Raw genomic sequence first — 16109 nt, 5'->3', positions numbered from 1 at the left:
GTTTTGCTTAATGTGAGACGGGCATTCCTTCCAAAGGTGGTGTCCGGGTTTCATCTTTCTCAATCGATGGACCTAACTGTTTTACCCACTGCTGCACCCCTCCAAGCAGGAGGATCGCTTCCATCGTTTGGACCCAAAAAGGGCCTTATGTTTCTATGTGGTAAGGACAGCAGAGTATAGGAAATCAGACCGCGATGGATCATATTATGTATCGCTGAATGTTACCAATGCGCAGGCAAAGGGTTGCCTCCTGGCTTCAGAGCCCACTCCACAAGAGGGGACGCCGCATCTACAGCCCTGCAAAGGAGGGTCCCTGTTAGGGACATATGCCGGGCAGCAACATGGTCTCACGCCATACCTTTACGGGGCACTATTGCCTAGACATCGTCCGTGGGACGGATGCACGCTTTGGTAGGGCAGTGTTACAAAACCTTTCACTGTGAGTTTTCTGCCCTCCTCCATTGTTCCATTGCTCTGAGAAGTCTATATAATGAGGAATCTATGAGAGAAAGGCAATCCATTAAAGGAGAAATTACTCACCGTAATGTTCTTTCTATAGATTCTTCTTCTGCAGATTTCTCATCACCCCTCCCAGCTCAGAAAGTATTGGCAGTTGGTGCATGCCTGTCTCTCGAGAGAGGAAACTTAGTGATGGTCCTGAGTTAATTGATTTCTGTCTTGCAAGCCGTATGTCTTTCTTACTTAAAAGAAAATCATACTGGTAACAGTTTTTTCTACTGTTCTTTGTTTAACCCTCTATTGGCTATTTGGCCTTCAGTGCTTGCTATTTTCCTCTGCAGCTTCCGACCTCTGGTGGGGAAAAAAGGCAGGAACTGAGCTATGGGGCGTAGTGATGCTGTATATATTCGACACCCAACGTCACGTCCGGAGCTGACGATTGAGCACCAAGCAAGATGGATAGACGGCCGCCCCCTGTCAAGAATCATTTCCGAGCAGCAGATCTGGATGAGAATATCTATCTGATGAGGAATCTGAGGGAGAGGAATCCATAGAAAGAACATTCTCCTTCAGAACCTCTTGGCAGAGCTCTCTCTTGTGGGAGGCTGAATTTTGTCTGTTCAAGGCATCTGTAAAGACATTTTCCTTCCTATGAGCTGCCATTAGAGATATGGGTTTTCCAACACCCAGAATCACAGTCAATTGCTTCTCTGAGCAGAGACAAGTGTACCCCACACCACACCTTAGGTTAGAAGGGGGCTTGGCCACCAAGTTTTCCATCAGGACCAACACACGCTTGCCCCGTAACTGAAGGAAGGATACCAGGGCCAGCCCGTTTGCCCTCTACTCCAACAAATTGATGGCTTCTATGCATTCTGATGCAGACTACATGTTGCTCATTGATGGTTCTAGCAGGTGAAAGCACCAGCCTTTTAAGGACACGTCCATGAATACCTGAAGATCAGCACTACCTTACCAGTGGCCATTATCCTATCCACACAGTCAGCGGTATCCAAACCTGATTGGAGGATCTGATGCAAAGCTTCCTTGGCCTCCTATTCGAGAGCTTCAAAATGTTCCCTCATGTCACCTGCAGGGAGTTGCTCTGCAGCCTCCAAGATTATGGACCAAAGAGCCCAATAAAATAAGGCAAAGGCACATGAGGTGTTGCTGGATCTCTGGCCCAGGCTGCCTAAACCAAAAACATTCCTTCCCCAGTCATCCAGCCTCTTACTCTCCCGGTCGGGGGAAAGAGGGGAAATACCTTGTCTTCAAGGTCGCCGTGGCTGCATGGACATCAAGGCTCTCTGGGGAGGCATGAGCAGACACGAAAAGCAGATCTGAAGGGGCAACGCTGTGTTTCTTGGCCAGATCCCGGTCTACAGTAGGAACTAAGTCTGGTTTCAACCATAACTCTAAAACTGGTGCTGGGTTAAAGGGCAGCAAGGTTTCTCTTGGTTGACCTTCATCCAGACTATCCATCAGTTCGTACTGCACCTTTGGTCTAGAAGCTGCCAATAAACGTAAGGTTTCAACCACCCTAGCTATCAGTTGCCGGAGGCTTACCTGGGTAGGAGAAGGGAGCATGTTGAATTCTGGGGAAGTGTCCAGGCCACTTGCATCTTGCAAGTCAGCCGCAAGATCCACCAGGTCACCATTCTCTCTATAATATTCATCAGGGAAGTCCCTAACCACTCTGGGGCATAGGGGCTCCAACTTCATCAATGGGGTCACCCTCTTCATCATAAAAGTCCTTCATTCAGGGAATAAATGTGCTCCTAGGGAGTGGAGCATATTCCTCAGGAACCCTGGCACTGAGAGCCCTGTGGAGAGAGGAGATGGAAGCGGAAGACTAACATTGGAAGATGGAATGGTGCGGTCCTGAGACAGATCCTTGTCCTTGTCCTTTTTATTCATGTCCAAGCGCCTACGGTCGTGGGTGGTTGTGGATTCTGAAACCTGCCGGTAGGGTCAAAAAGCTGCTGGTGTCAGGGCCTTGGTGAAAATGTCAGGCATCTTCAGCGTAAAGGCCTCCCGTTCCTCAGTGGTAGAGGATTCGGTGGGGAAAGATACCTGTGGTGACTGTTCCTCTGAGGAATCCCTGGAATGGTTACTCCTTTCATTCGAGGAGGAGGAATGATGTTTTGAAGACCCTCTAATGGAACAAGACCTCCTGCAGTGCTCCTTTTTGTCCTTACGGAATTGAAACTGCGCTCGGTGTGGCGCTATGCGCCCAGCAACCTCAAATGGATCAGTTTGTTGCCCTTCTTCTTATGGAAAAAAGAGAACAGTTTCACTGCACGCTCTCAAAGAGCCATCGAGTGCATTGACTGGCCTGGCCTGGCCTGCATTTCTGCATGTTGTGCTCCTCTCATAGGCAATATAGGCACATCCTGTGAGGATCAGAGAAGAACATCTGTTGCCCACAGTCGACAGAGGGTTTGAAACGCAGGTACTTGGGCGGATTCGGCATGACACAACGAAAAGAAAATAACTTCAAACAAAGCCTTGGTCCAGAAACGAGCAGAGTGCACAAAAAAAAAGTAACTAATATCACACAGCGCCTCAAAATATACCTGCCCCAACTTCATGTTTGGCGCAAAGCCCTTAGGCGTATGGTGGAGCTGCGCTGCACCCCCCCTGGCAGGGGGGAAGGCTGCGCTGGGAGATAGATATCAAAGATGAGGAATCCGTGTGAGGAAGTTTTCCATTACAAATAAGATTATAGACCTGTAACTGGCTCTTTTAAGGGTCTGCTGCTGGGGAACAGGAGGCTCTAGCGGGTTCAGGGGTAGTCATCCTCTACAAGAAGTAATCCCTGAAGGTTAGACATGGTGGATGCCCAGAGCCCCTCACTCCTGCCAAATCTTATGTTCCAGGGTATTCTAGTAAAGGAGGTAGGATCAGCTTTAGAACAGAATGAGATTAGATTTTAGGATTGGCAGTTTGGGGACTACACCATCAGAAACACTACAAGACAACTGAGCAAGCAAAAAATCCTTGAGCCTGCGCCATTGCCACAGCAGACCAGGAGGGCAAGTTGAAAACCAGCTTTGAGCTGAACTGCATGCGCCCATCATAGTTTTGAGGGTTGGGGAGCGGGGGGACATATGAGCCGCACATGCATGTGAAGTTACAAATGTATCCATCATTGGCGATGGAAGGAGCCAACCCTCAGGGCTGTAGAGTGCCATGACAGTCCCGACTGGGTTCAAAATGGAAGCATGACACCTGTAAGTTCACAGCCCAGGTGTGGCATGCAATTACTGAAGACAGCAATCAGAAGAAGCACCAATACATTGAAGGAACAATCGGAAGACGAAACACACTTTGTAGAGAGGTGGGACAAGGAAGGCAAAGCAGGTTGTGAACATTCTTCCATGGGGTATTGCTCAGAGCCTGACAAGAGCCAGAGGTAAAATAAAAGTCGAAAGGAACTTTTTTAAGGCCTGCTGGGGACAAGGCCAGATGAAGGAGAAAGGAACTAGTTATGAGCCTACTTGTGGCTATAGTCTAGGTCCTGGCGCGAGCCAGCTAACCATGAGTAGGTGGACAACATTTAGGGCCTGGTGCGGATTTGATCCCAGGAAGGAGACTGAGTGATGGGTGAGAATAACTTAGGTCTGACAAGCACTATGGCGAGTGCGGCAGAGCTGGGGAGAAATTGGTGCTCATAATTGTTGTGGATATCCGCTAAAGGAGAATCAGAAATATTGGCTGGTAGGCTTGTGCTGTCATCTCAGGAGCCTAGTCGTCGGCTCTGGACGTTATGTCAAGCGTTGTATAAGTACTACGCCCCAGCTTCAGTTCCCCCTTTTTTCCAGAGCACCACACACTGCAAGGAAAACAGAGAGAACAAACAGACTAATGAGCCCTTTAAAAGAAAGGAATATAGACCTCCGAAGGAGGAACAACTGAAAAAAGAACACTAAGGTAGTGTTAGAAAAATGTATGTTTTAGGACTGTGGCAGGAAGACAGGAAACAGACACAGAAGACCCATCAAGTCAACGTGAAATAGAAAGATGCGCACCAACCACAGACTTTCTGAGCGGGGATGGATGGAAGGGGAGATGAGGAATCTGTGGGCGAAGAATCCATAGATAGAACATTATAGTAAGGTAATTTCTCCTTCAATGGATTGCTTTTCTCCAGCAGATTCCTCATCTGATAGACTCCAAAAGCAGTAACTGTTAGGAAAGATTTCCATTTATGTGTAATTTTCCGTTCAGTTGTGAACCCCCCAATTTTTTGCTTTTGTCTGACCATCCTAGCCTGACTTTTACCAGTGGAGCCCAGCCTTCTGCTTTACTTCGCTGGGCTTTTGCTCATCTTGTTAAGGGGAAATTGACATGTCCTTCAGACTTTCAGTACTGGGAGACTTTGTTTCCCTTAGTCTTTATTGCCATTTATTGGCAACATTTTATCAGTGTACAATGTACCTTCCAGTACAGTCCGCTGGGGTCTCTCATTTTTAGGGCCGTAGACACCCTCAAAGGATTTTTGGTGAATGTACAAGTGTGCCCAGGACGGAGCTGGTTACAGCTGTTACTTTTAAAGCATTTTTGACTCTTTTCAATGATCAAAAACGTGTTTGGCCCAGGACAGGGGCCAGTCCCTAAAATGGCCATGCCACGAAGTCCTTTGTTCTGTCCTTTGGCCATTTTGTCCCTTTGCCTTCTCCAGGTCGAGCAGACCTCGGAAATTCCTTATTTGGTCATGCAGATCCCAGCGCAAAACGAAGCTTTCGCGGGTTTCTGCCCGCCTTGTGTGTGTCCGCACCCAGGATGTGGGCTGGAGCGGTCTAGTTCCAATACACATCCTGGGTGCCAGGATGTCTTGTGTGCTGGGATGACTAGGACCACCGTAGTCTGTGATTGGTCCACGTCTGGAATGGTTGAATGTGAGCAGATCTCCTATTGGTTTCTCTTTGTTTTGGGGCGAAGGAGATTTTGGATAAGAGAAGGCACTCTAGACCTATTCCAGGTCGATCTTCTGAGTTCACACCAAACTTATTAAAGGAGCCAAGTATCCTGAACTGAAGGAACAGATCCGTGGAACCACTGGTGACCTGCTGAAAGGTTTGGCACCCTGGCCCTGCTTTTGTCCCTTCGGAACCCCTGTTTCCCATCGATCACAAAAGGCCTGCAAGCGCGCTTCGACAAGTTGGAGTAGTGGCACCTACTGCTTAACCTGCAAACAAGCCCCTTCGGAAGTGTTCCTGGACCGCCCAGTGAACTGATCAGCTTGTACGGGACCTTTGATCTGGAACCACCATTCTTGAGTTTTGACTTGAGACTTTGGGAACAGTAGGCTCTTGGTAGAAGGCACTCTCCCGCCGAGTTTCGTACACCTAGCATTCCTAGGTCTGGAATTAGGAGAGTCCGCCCGAACCAGAGTCTACGCAGTACCTTTGTCGCCCCGCTGTGGTGATGAGGTTTGTGGGTGCCTTGCTGCTATGCCCTCCTGTGCCCGAAGATGACCTGCAGTGGAACTGGCCTGATCCCTTCCCAGAAACGGAGAAATTGCCACTGTCCCGCCACAGAGTGAGGTCCCGGAATGTAGCCCTTGAAAGCCAGAGAGACGCACAACTGCTAGACTTGAACCTGCAAGCAAACTGGACTTGACTGGCAATGTTTGGTCCGAACTGCATCGAGGGACGGTGAGTACTTGCAACACTTAACAGTGGCCCCTGGTGCATCCATAGACTTTTACACACAATTGTCCCCCAAGGGTCACTCACCTTTGTAAGGATAGTCTGAACTACCATTCCATTCCAGATTCCTGGAAATAGCTCTGTGCCCTTGAGGAGACCTTCCTCGAATAGTGGAACTCTATTCTTCATCGCCTTACCCCCTTCCTGAGACACTCCCTTGAAGATACCCGTTTTTGAACTTTAACGCACAATCGAGCACTGCCGCGCTTAACGTACTTTTGAGCACAAGGCTCCACACTTTGTAGGGTTTCGACTGCCTATTAGTTAGGGTTTGGGTTGCAGATGAATTGCCTAAATTACATTTGCACTGTCTGACTCTCTTCTGTTACAGGTTGTGGATGCTTGCTTGTTTAATATTACTTTAGGCCAATAGTTAATGTATATGTGTTCCCTAGTATAAGGTTGTGTTAGTATTGTTAATATTGCTGTGGTTTCATCTTGTGTTTGGTTTAAAAAGCCTTCAATAAATGTATATTTATTTTTGATATACACCTAATTTGTGGTGTTGTTTACTGTGTGTGCTCATTATGGACTTTCGATCACCCTCACCCCTCCAGAGACCTAGGGGGTCATTCCTAGTTTGGAAATAACGTCTCTTACCGGCATGGCGTAAATAGCGTGTCCGTGCTGGAACCAGTCCGCTAAGAGGACTATTATGACTTTGCAGGCACAAGCTTTACGCCATGCCGATAAGGTATCTAGCGCTATGCCGCAAAAGGCTCCCAAAAAGCCCTTACCGGCATCATGCGTAGCGCAGATAACACTACCGACATAGTCCAATGCGGCATTAGCGGTGACCGTAAATAGCGGTGACCGTAATTAGTGCTCACTGCTATTTACGGCCACCACTAAAAATCGGAACCGGAAATAGCGTCATTGCACAGGAACGGGAAGGAGCACGGCGGCCATCTTTAAAAACACAATCCATTGTCATACTCAGCACACAGGACCCCTGGGACACTGCTGATCGTCAGAAAACGTCCTCCTACCAGACCAGAATGCCTAAGGCCCTGAAGAAGGGAGCTGCCCGCCTGAGAAAAGAATGTTTTAATGAGGACGAGCTCCAGATGCTCGTGGACACATTGCACGAGCATGCAGGCACAGTCTTCTCCAGCAACATGAGGAGAGAGACAGTGCTATGCAAAAAAGAGATCTGGGCACTTGTTGCCCAGAAGGTTAGTGCTGTGGGAAACACACCACGCACAGTGAAAGACTGCCGTAAGCGATGGGACGACCTGAGCCTAAGGGTGCGCAACATACTATCCGTCCATCACAGCCAGGCCATGGGAACAGGAGGAGGTGCTAGTTCCCCCATAAAGCTCACCCCGTGGGAGGACATATGCGCAGGCATGATTGGGATGGAATCCATCGAAGGTGTAGGCGAGATGGAGTGTGGCGCAACAACATCGTGCGATGGAGGTGAGTGTCCAAAGTAAGCACTGCTAGGCCAAATCTGATGAGTCAACCCCAATGTCAGTCCGAAGAGTCACGCCATGGTCGCCCACACACACACACTCCCCGGAAAGTAGGCGGAAGCATCACAGACACATGCCGATGCCTGGTGCAAGGCAATATTGTACATGACACACAGCACAGAAAGTAGGAAATTCCACGAGGCACACAGCGTGCATGACCAAAATAGTATGCATGTCAGACAGCACTGTTCCTGCCAACATGAGTGAAGGTGACATGTGCCTGCATTTACCACCCATGTATCAAATGACGTGCCCTTTCAAACACAAATGCCTATTACCCTCAATTGTGTGAATGAGCAATTGTCCCAATGTATGTATGATGCCTATCAAAACATCACTCATGCCGTCCCTCTCCTCCACCACCACAGGCAATGACCATGACAGCGATGGACAGGACGCTACCCCTGCACAGGCCACACCCCGGAAGAGGTCCCAGGAGGACAGCAACCGGCCGTCAACCTCCAGGGGACAAGCCAGGAGCGCCGTGTCCCAGCATCAAAGCCACCGCAGGTACACATTGCACCTGTGCCACCAAGGCCAGTGGAGGGCACAGCACCACCACCCACTGGTCTGCCTGGAGACACCTGTGAGACACCCCATTCGGAGGAGTCTAGTGTGGCTGGGGAGGTGGCAGCCACGGCACCCCTGATAGTGGATGACAGCCAGAAGGACATCTGGGGCACCATGGAGGACGATATAATGGATGTGGTCCATACCCCAACCCAAATCGCATCCCCCCCCAAGTATCATCGATCGGTACCAGGAACGCCACCACCCCAGAGCAGTCCGGCCATGACCACACCCAGGGACATCTCAGTCCAGTTTTCAGTGTTGGAGAGGATGAGCAGGCTGGGCATGACAGCCAGGTTCCCAGCACAACCACAGGTGCGCCTGCAGAGCCGCAGCGGACTGACCTGCTCACTGCACTCGTTCGTGAGTTTGTACAGGACACCCGTCAGGCCAGAGAGGAGTGGCGTACAGAGTTAGCTGCACTAGGCCGGTCCATTACGGACAGCACTGCCTCCATGATGAGTTCCTTCTCAGACAACACCAGCCACCTCCTCCCCTTCATCATCATCAGGTGGTAGCAGTTCCATGTCAGGGGCAGGGGCAGGGGCATGTTCCGGCGGATGCACATATTGTGCAGCATTACACATGCCATGATGATCTTCGCCACCTTCTCATGCCTGTAGAGGAGTGCCCCACCCGACCGGCTGAGGCAGCGAAATCATGCCTTCAACAGGCCCAAGGTCTGCTCGATGACCACACCGGTACGGGTATGGGAACGATTGTAGTCCTTCTCGTGTCTGTTCTGTGGGTTTCGGACATGGGTGAGGAGCCACGGCTTCAAGGGATAGCCACTATCTCCTGCATGAGAGGGAAATGAAGGTAAATTTTAGGCGAATCATGATGACCAGCTGTACTAGTCACACATGCCTGCAGGTTATCGTTGCCCACATACACGTGTCCCTGGATGCATTGACACCATTTTAAGTCCCTCAATGTGTCTTGTGTCATGCACTAATGGTGTGGGTTGCATCTTCAAGATGATACATGGTGTGCACTGACATCTTGTTGCACATGCATCGTGTATGCATACAGCAGTGTTGGTGTAAAATTAGTGAGGTGTTGTGTCCTGTGAGATTTACTTAGAGGGAGCGTTGGCAGTAGTCTGTGCAATATTGGGCAATCAGCATCGATCATTCCCATGTTGACATGCAGCACTCCTGTGAGTGTGCCGGCCCTGTGCCAGACAGTGGATTCCCTAGTAGGTTCAGTTTGATGCACTCCCAGGGATGCTTGTCCTGTGTGGTGATATGCTGGAGACAGCAAGATGGAGCATATGCACTGCATTAGGTTGAGGGTCGCTGATGAGTGGTGCAAGTGTTGTGGGATGTAGGGTGGTTTCCTGTTAGTCATGTAGTGATAGGTGTCAACCTTACTTTATTGTTTGTTTGTTTAGTATTTATTATTTATTATGCGCACCGGACCCTGGGGTATAAGGGCGCAGAAAGTAAGAATATGTACAGCTTAGAGCATAAGTTACAGGTTACAGTTACAAGTTACAGAAATTACCAGTTACAGGTGCAAGTTTACAATACAAGTTTACAATCGTATGGTGCAGATGCTGTGTAGCAAACAGGCGTAAGCATTATCATAGGTTCAATTTATTCATATGGCATTTGGGTGTCATGTACAGTTGGTGATGGTTTGGGGCACAGTGTTCAGTGATGTGCACATCGTGCAGTAACATCAAAATTGGCAACATGGTGGTGTGTGCATCTCTCCCCCCATTCCATTTCAATGCCATGGGCCAGTTCTACTACTTACCAAGCAGCCAGGCACGTGGTCCAGCATGTCGCTCCATAAAGGGTGGTAGCGTGGAGTTCCGCAGGACCAAAGAGTTATGAGTTGATCCAGGATATCGGGCACAACAATGTGTGATGATCTTGCTGGCGTCGCATACCATCTGCACATTGATGGAGTGGTATTGCTTGCGGTTGCGGTACACCACCTCCATGGCATGCAGGACCACCAACTCCACATGGGTGCAGTCGAGGACACCTACACAATTTGGTATGCCTGCCAGTGCATGGAAGGCAACTTTTGTATCAAATATCTCCTGGGGAGTCCGTGGGAGAGATATGTAGCCCCTTGTGTGCTTGAGGAGGGCATCCAGCACTTGGTTCAGAATCCGTGAAAATAAGGGTTGTGATATGCCATGCATGTGCCCCACTGTGTGCTGGTAGGTGCCTGTGGCAAGGAAGTGGAGCACAGACACTATCTTCAGTAGAGAGGGGATGGCGGTGCGTATTTCAATGAGGCTCACTATGTCGTCGTGTATCAGGTCCACTATGGTGGTGATGATGTCCCGGTCCAGACGGTACAGGGTGTGGATCTGCTCAGGGGTTAGATTGAACAGACTGGCTCTGATGCGAGGGATTGGGGGCTGCCGGCGTGGTACCGCTGGTTGCACTGGTGGGGCATGCTGGGCCTGTCTCACCCTCCTTCTCATCCTGCGTCTCCTCTGTGGTGGCGGCTGTTGTTGTTGATGTTGTGGCAATGCAAGCAAGTCCTCCAGCTCCAGTAATGCTACTACTATTGGAATCATCTTGGTGTGGGAGGAGGTGTGGTGTGTGGGTGTGCTCCTTTTGTACTGGGCCTGACTCCATTGCCTCCACCTGTGCCGATTGTGTGCACCTGTGGCAGTTGGGAACACTGCACAGGGCTTTTTACGGCAGGTCGGCGATGCCGGTATTTCGGTATTTAAGGCATGCCGGTAAGCACTTTTTCCGCCTTAATGAGGCCGTTATTTGCATGCCCGCTTCACTTGTGAACTACTCCGGTTTATGGCATGCCGCTAATGCCAGCATGGTGGGTCGCGTCCAGACCGCTATTAACGGCATTTGTACTTTACGATGCCGTTAATAGCGGTCTGGTTGGTCAGAATATCCTGTAGCGTTAATCGATGCCGGTATTCCTTTACCGGCATCTTTTTTCCCTTAGCACCAACCTTGGAATTACCCCCTTAGTGTTGACCGGCACCAATGCTACCTTGATTGGTCTGGCTTGTCCAGAAGGTTACCTTGTTCCAAGAAACTAGGTTGGCCTTCTGAACCTCTGCCCACCAAGTCAGAGTTCAGAAATCCATCTTAACAGTAACAAATGTAGGCAGGCAGAAAGTTATATCCGAACGTTTTGAAGCACTGCCCGCCCAAAGCGTGCATCAGAAGTGAAAGCCACATCCAGGGTACTGTGTTTTACAAAGGTGTGCAAAGATGACCATGTTGCAGCGTGACAAATCTCCTGGACAGGGACCCTCCCTCTGCAATGCACTACACGTGAGGTAGCGTTGTCGTCGGGACACCTTTGGGAACGCGGGACGGTAGGCCATGTGTTGTTGGAGGCGTATTTCGGTGGGTGAGCCGCGTGAAATGTGCAGAAATTGTGTTTTTTCCCCCCATATTTGGACTTGGCCGGGGGTTCTGGGTAATAAATTCTGGGGCGATTTGAGCAAGTCAGACATCTGTGGATTCCCACGGGTGTCCTCTTTTCGGAAATGCATGGGGTTCCCAGTTTCCCTTGTTGGCTTGGACACCCTAGGCCCAAATCTGTAGGTTGTCTCCCCAAACCCTTTGGGGGTTACAAGTGGTTTAGCATTTTTCCTTTTGCGTCCAGGTAGCTGCACCCACACGTGATGTACCTTTTTCATCGGGACACCTGTGGGGATACGGGAAGGTAGGGCATCTGGCGTTGGTGGCGTGTTTTGTTGGGAAGCCAGAGTGAAATGTCTGAAAATTGTGTTTTTTCAACAAAGTTTGGACTTTGCCGGGGTTTGTGGGTAATACATTCTGGTGCGATTCGCGCAAGGCAGACCTCTGTGGATTCCCACAGATGTTTTCTTTTGGGAAATGCATGGGGTTCCCTGTTTTCCTTGCTGGCTTCGACACCCTTGGCCAAATCTGTAGGTTGCCCACATGAACACAATGTGCTGTGCCAACAGGCTTGGGATTACCAGTGGGTTAGCCTTTTCCTTTTGCGCCCAGGTAGGTGCATCCACACATGAGGTACCGTTTTCGTCGGGACACCTGTGGGAACGCGGGAAGGTATGACATCTGTTGTTGGCGACGTGTTCTGGTGAGTGAACAGAAGGAAATGTCTCTGAAATTGGCTTGAAATAAACACAATTCTCAGACATTTCGCTCTGGCTACCCACCGAAACACGCTGCAACAACACATGGCCTACCTTCCCGCGTCCCCACATGTGTTCCGATGAAAATGGTACCTCACATGTGTGGGTGCACCTACCTGGGCGCAAAGGGAAAAACCTAAAACACGGCTAACCCCAAGTCTTTTCAGACAGCTGAATTGCAGGAATTTTTCTGAAGCACACACCATACAGATATGGGCCTAGGGTGTCCAAGCCAACAAGGAAAACAGGGAAACCCATGCATTTCTGAAAAGAGGACACCAGTGGGAATTCAAAGATGTCCGACTTGGGCAAATCTCCACAGAATGTATTGCCCACAAGCCCCGCCAAATACCCACATGGGAGAAGAGTGCCCAAGGCAAAGGACATTACTGCCGACTTTGCTGGAGCTCTGGCTGGTCTGCGTTACAGCTTCTCCCCACCAGGGAGTCCCGGCAGTGTGCCAATACCTCCCCCGAAGGGAAAAGCTGTAATGCAGCCCAGCCACAACTCCTTAATGGTTGGAGGTGATGTCCCCAACCCCCTAAGCACAGTGGCAGCTCCAGGGAGCCCCGGCAGGATCCCCATTCCACAGCGGAGGTGACATCTGTAACGTAGCACACCCAGAGGTGCAGCCTGGGCTTGCAGACGGACAACCCACATGCGAGACATCCGCTCCCAGGGAAACACCAATGTTCTGCTGGCCTGGGGGTAATTTTGTGGCCTGCGCCTGCAATTGTGTCCCAGCCCACCAAAATATCTGCCCAGACGGCCCATTCCCACCCACACCACCAACAATCCAGACCCAATCTCACCCACCCCACTGACAGTGGGCCCTAACCATAGAATAATAAAAAAACAGTACTCACATAACGTTGCAGCTGCTCGCGTAGAAAAAGCTGTAAGCGAAACAAAAAACATGTGTTACCTACGGTCACCCCAGCAAAAACAAATCTACACACATACTTTCCAATCATGCCCCCCCCTTGCAAGACATCCCTGGTGGTCTACTGAACCTCACCACCCCCCAGTGAAAACACATTTGCCCCTTCCTAGGGGCAGAACTCTGCCCCCAGGGAGGGCTGCATGAGGTGCCCCCCCCACACTCCATTTGGGGTGTGGGGAGAAGCCCACCCATAACGTTGGACAGGCCCCCCAATGAATGGGGCAGTAGGGTTTGGGCACCCTGGGGGCAGATTGGCACACTAATTTGCCAATCTGGGCCAAGGGAAGTTTGGTAAACAAAGAAAAAAAATTAAAATGGCAGGCTGCACTTAAGGGGTGGCTGAGGGGCACCCTAAACCGCTGGGGAATTTTGTAACGTAAAGGGGGGTGCACCTCTCCACCCCCACCCCAAATGGAGGGGCGAGCCATCTCATGTAGTCCTCCCTGGGGGCAGATACGGGGGGGGGGGTGTCATGCACTCCTCCCTGGGGTCAGGTGTCCCTTCCTAGGAGCAGATATCATGGCCCACACTCCATTGTGGGTGGAGGAGTGGGGGGGCCACCATCCCTTCCAATTAGAAAATTCCCCGGCGGTTTGGGGTGCCCCACAGCCCCCCTTAAAATACTTTACCATTTTCACCATTTTCCTTTGTTTTCCCAACTCTCCTTGGCGCAGATGAGCACAATAGTGTGCCATTCTGCCCCCAGGGGGCCCAAAACATATTGCCCCCTCCCATTGGGGGCCTGTCTGACATTTTGTGGTGGCCCTCTCCCCCCTCACCCCAAATGGGTAGGGGGGTGTTAGGCAGAATCCTGTGCAGTTCCCTTAGGGAGCACTACACAAGATTAGGACTACAGGCAAGAGCAATAAATCCCCTTTGGTATCAGTCTGTACCACAAAGATTTAGTTGGTAGCTGTGGCTGAGCAGTCAGACTTATCTCAAGAGGGAGATGAGAAGTATACAGGGTTTACACAATAGGTCTACTGTACTATGGTACAAGGAAACACTGACCAAAGCTTTGTATTAAAAAGTAGTTATACATTTATTTTATACACTTCTAAGAAAACACATTTATCACAGTCATCAAGCAAGTTAAATTAAGTCAAGGAAAAATATACACACTCCCAAGTTAAATTGTAGACCAAGTGAAACAGAGTGAAAACTGAGCAAAACGGGACAGTGTAAACTACACACAAGGGATCCTCTACCAATTTCTCCCAAGGGAGGGAAAGCACAAGTTATATAGAAATTGCTTCTTACACACCCTAGCAACACTTCCCATGAGTTTGTGAACCAGATTAAATCAGACAGTGCATTAGTATAGCATATACTTAAATGAAAACTGAGCAAAATGGCATTTCACAAGTTTTAGCAATGGGAAGACAAGAGTAGTTATAAGAAAGGGTTGCACCACACAGTTCGAATGGAGAATCAATCTCGAGAAGGCAGATCTAACAAATGTAGCCAGAGTTAGTAGGCCTGTGCCAGAGTCAGTGGTACAGGGCAAGGGCCCAGGAGCAAAATGTTCTTGTAGCTGCAGTCAAGTCTTTGGTTAACAAATTGGAAAAGGTGGATGCCGAGGGCGAAAGACAATGTTAAGAGAGAGGGGCAGCCAACCCAACAGGTAGGTAAAGGATTTAAAACACCTTTAGGGCTACTGCGAAGAAAGGGCGGCCTGGCGGAACAATGTACCTTAAAATGAAGAAGTGGCTCCTGTGGTGGCGGTTGTTCCTGGTAGTTCCTGCAGTTCGGGTGATCCAGCAGAGGAAGAGAGGCTCTCGTCGTGGAGGAAGGTTCAAGTTACTGCACTACCCAGGGGTGGACTGGTGCCTGGCTATCCGGCCTCTGAGTACAGGGTACTGGTGATTCAACCAAGGCAGGTCCGGGAAGGCGATTGGTAAACTGGCTGGCCCCACCAGCTCAAGGGAAGAAGGCTCTTGCAGATGAAGATCTTCTCTCGTCGTGTGGAGAAAAGTGGTGAGACGCTGCAGCAGGGCTTCAGCGGGGGTTCAGTCGTTGCAGATGTCTTTGGCTTCTCTCCTCTTTGGTTTCTTAGTTCCAGTGGCAACGTCTTGCTCTTCCAGTCCTCAGGACCCTGCTTTTATGCAAAAAGATCCCCATTCATACAGCCTAGCTGTCACTCACACAGTGGAGTGGTCATATTGGCGGGAGTACAGCCTATCAGGATAGAGTGCGACATGGGTTGCTGAGGCAACCCTGTCCAGGGGTCCTACTCCCCTTCCCACACAACTGACCCATCCCAGACTCAGTGGCGCCGAAAGGAGGGCTTCTTGATGCAAGCCCGCCAAACGGACGAACAAAGGATCCCCGGCCTGGGTTAGGAGTTGAGAGAAAGACAGAAGAAAGAAGTTATATTAAAGTTCTGGCAAATAAAACCTACCGGAGCAAAGTTAATATTAAAATGCACTGGCGGTATGTTAGAGGCTGTCAGAAAAAGTGGTAGCCTCGAACAATGGGAAAATCCCATAGGGAAATATTTGCGGTCAAATATTTATGGTAGTAACCACTGCCACAAGCCAGAAACCTTTGAGAGAGGGACTGTAGGGTACGCTCCTGAAAATGAACATAGGGAAAAAACTATTAACCCCTTCCGGTACCTCCATAGTAAGATGGGTTGCACTGGCTTAGATCATAGGATTTGACTAGTGAAATCAATGAGGACTTTACATGCCCTGGGAGACAGTAGTCAGTCCCAGGGTATGGAGTCTATGTTTGGGGGTTGCTACGACACCCCTGTGTCACTGCACGGAGGGTGCTGTGTAACACATGTGAATACAGATGGTTCCTATGGGGTTGAGAAAGAT

The 16109-nt window shown here is 49.9% G+C and overlaps 1 protein-coding gene across 4 annotated transcripts in view; it reads right to left on the bottom strand.

The window, feature by feature from the left end:
• RMC1 (regulator of MON1-CCZ1) overlaps window positions 1-16109 on the bottom strand; it is a 1737150-nt gene that overhangs the window by 79032 nt on the left and 1642009 nt on the right. For 2 of the 4 annotated variants that reach the window (XM_069620905.1, XM_069620903.1), the window contains one exon: window positions 13208-13237. The exons of the other annotated variants lie outside the window; for them this stretch is intronic. In XM_069620905.1, coding sequence (XP_069477006.1) covers window positions 13208-13237 — 30 coding nt within the window. The remainder of the gene's footprint in view (window positions 1-13207; window positions 13238-16109) is intronic. 4 annotated transcript variants of the gene reach the window in all.

Source organism: Ambystoma mexicanum, chromosome 5q (genome assembly GCF_040938575.1).
Source record: "Ambystoma mexicanum isolate Mex_15411 chromosome 5q, UKY_AmexF1_1, whole genome shotgun sequence".
Lineage (NCBI taxonomy): Eukaryota > Metazoa > Chordata > Amphibia > Caudata > Ambystomatidae > Ambystoma > Ambystoma mexicanum.
Note: the sequence above shows the minus strand (reverse complement) of the source record. Positions and strands in the feature narration are given on the sequence as shown.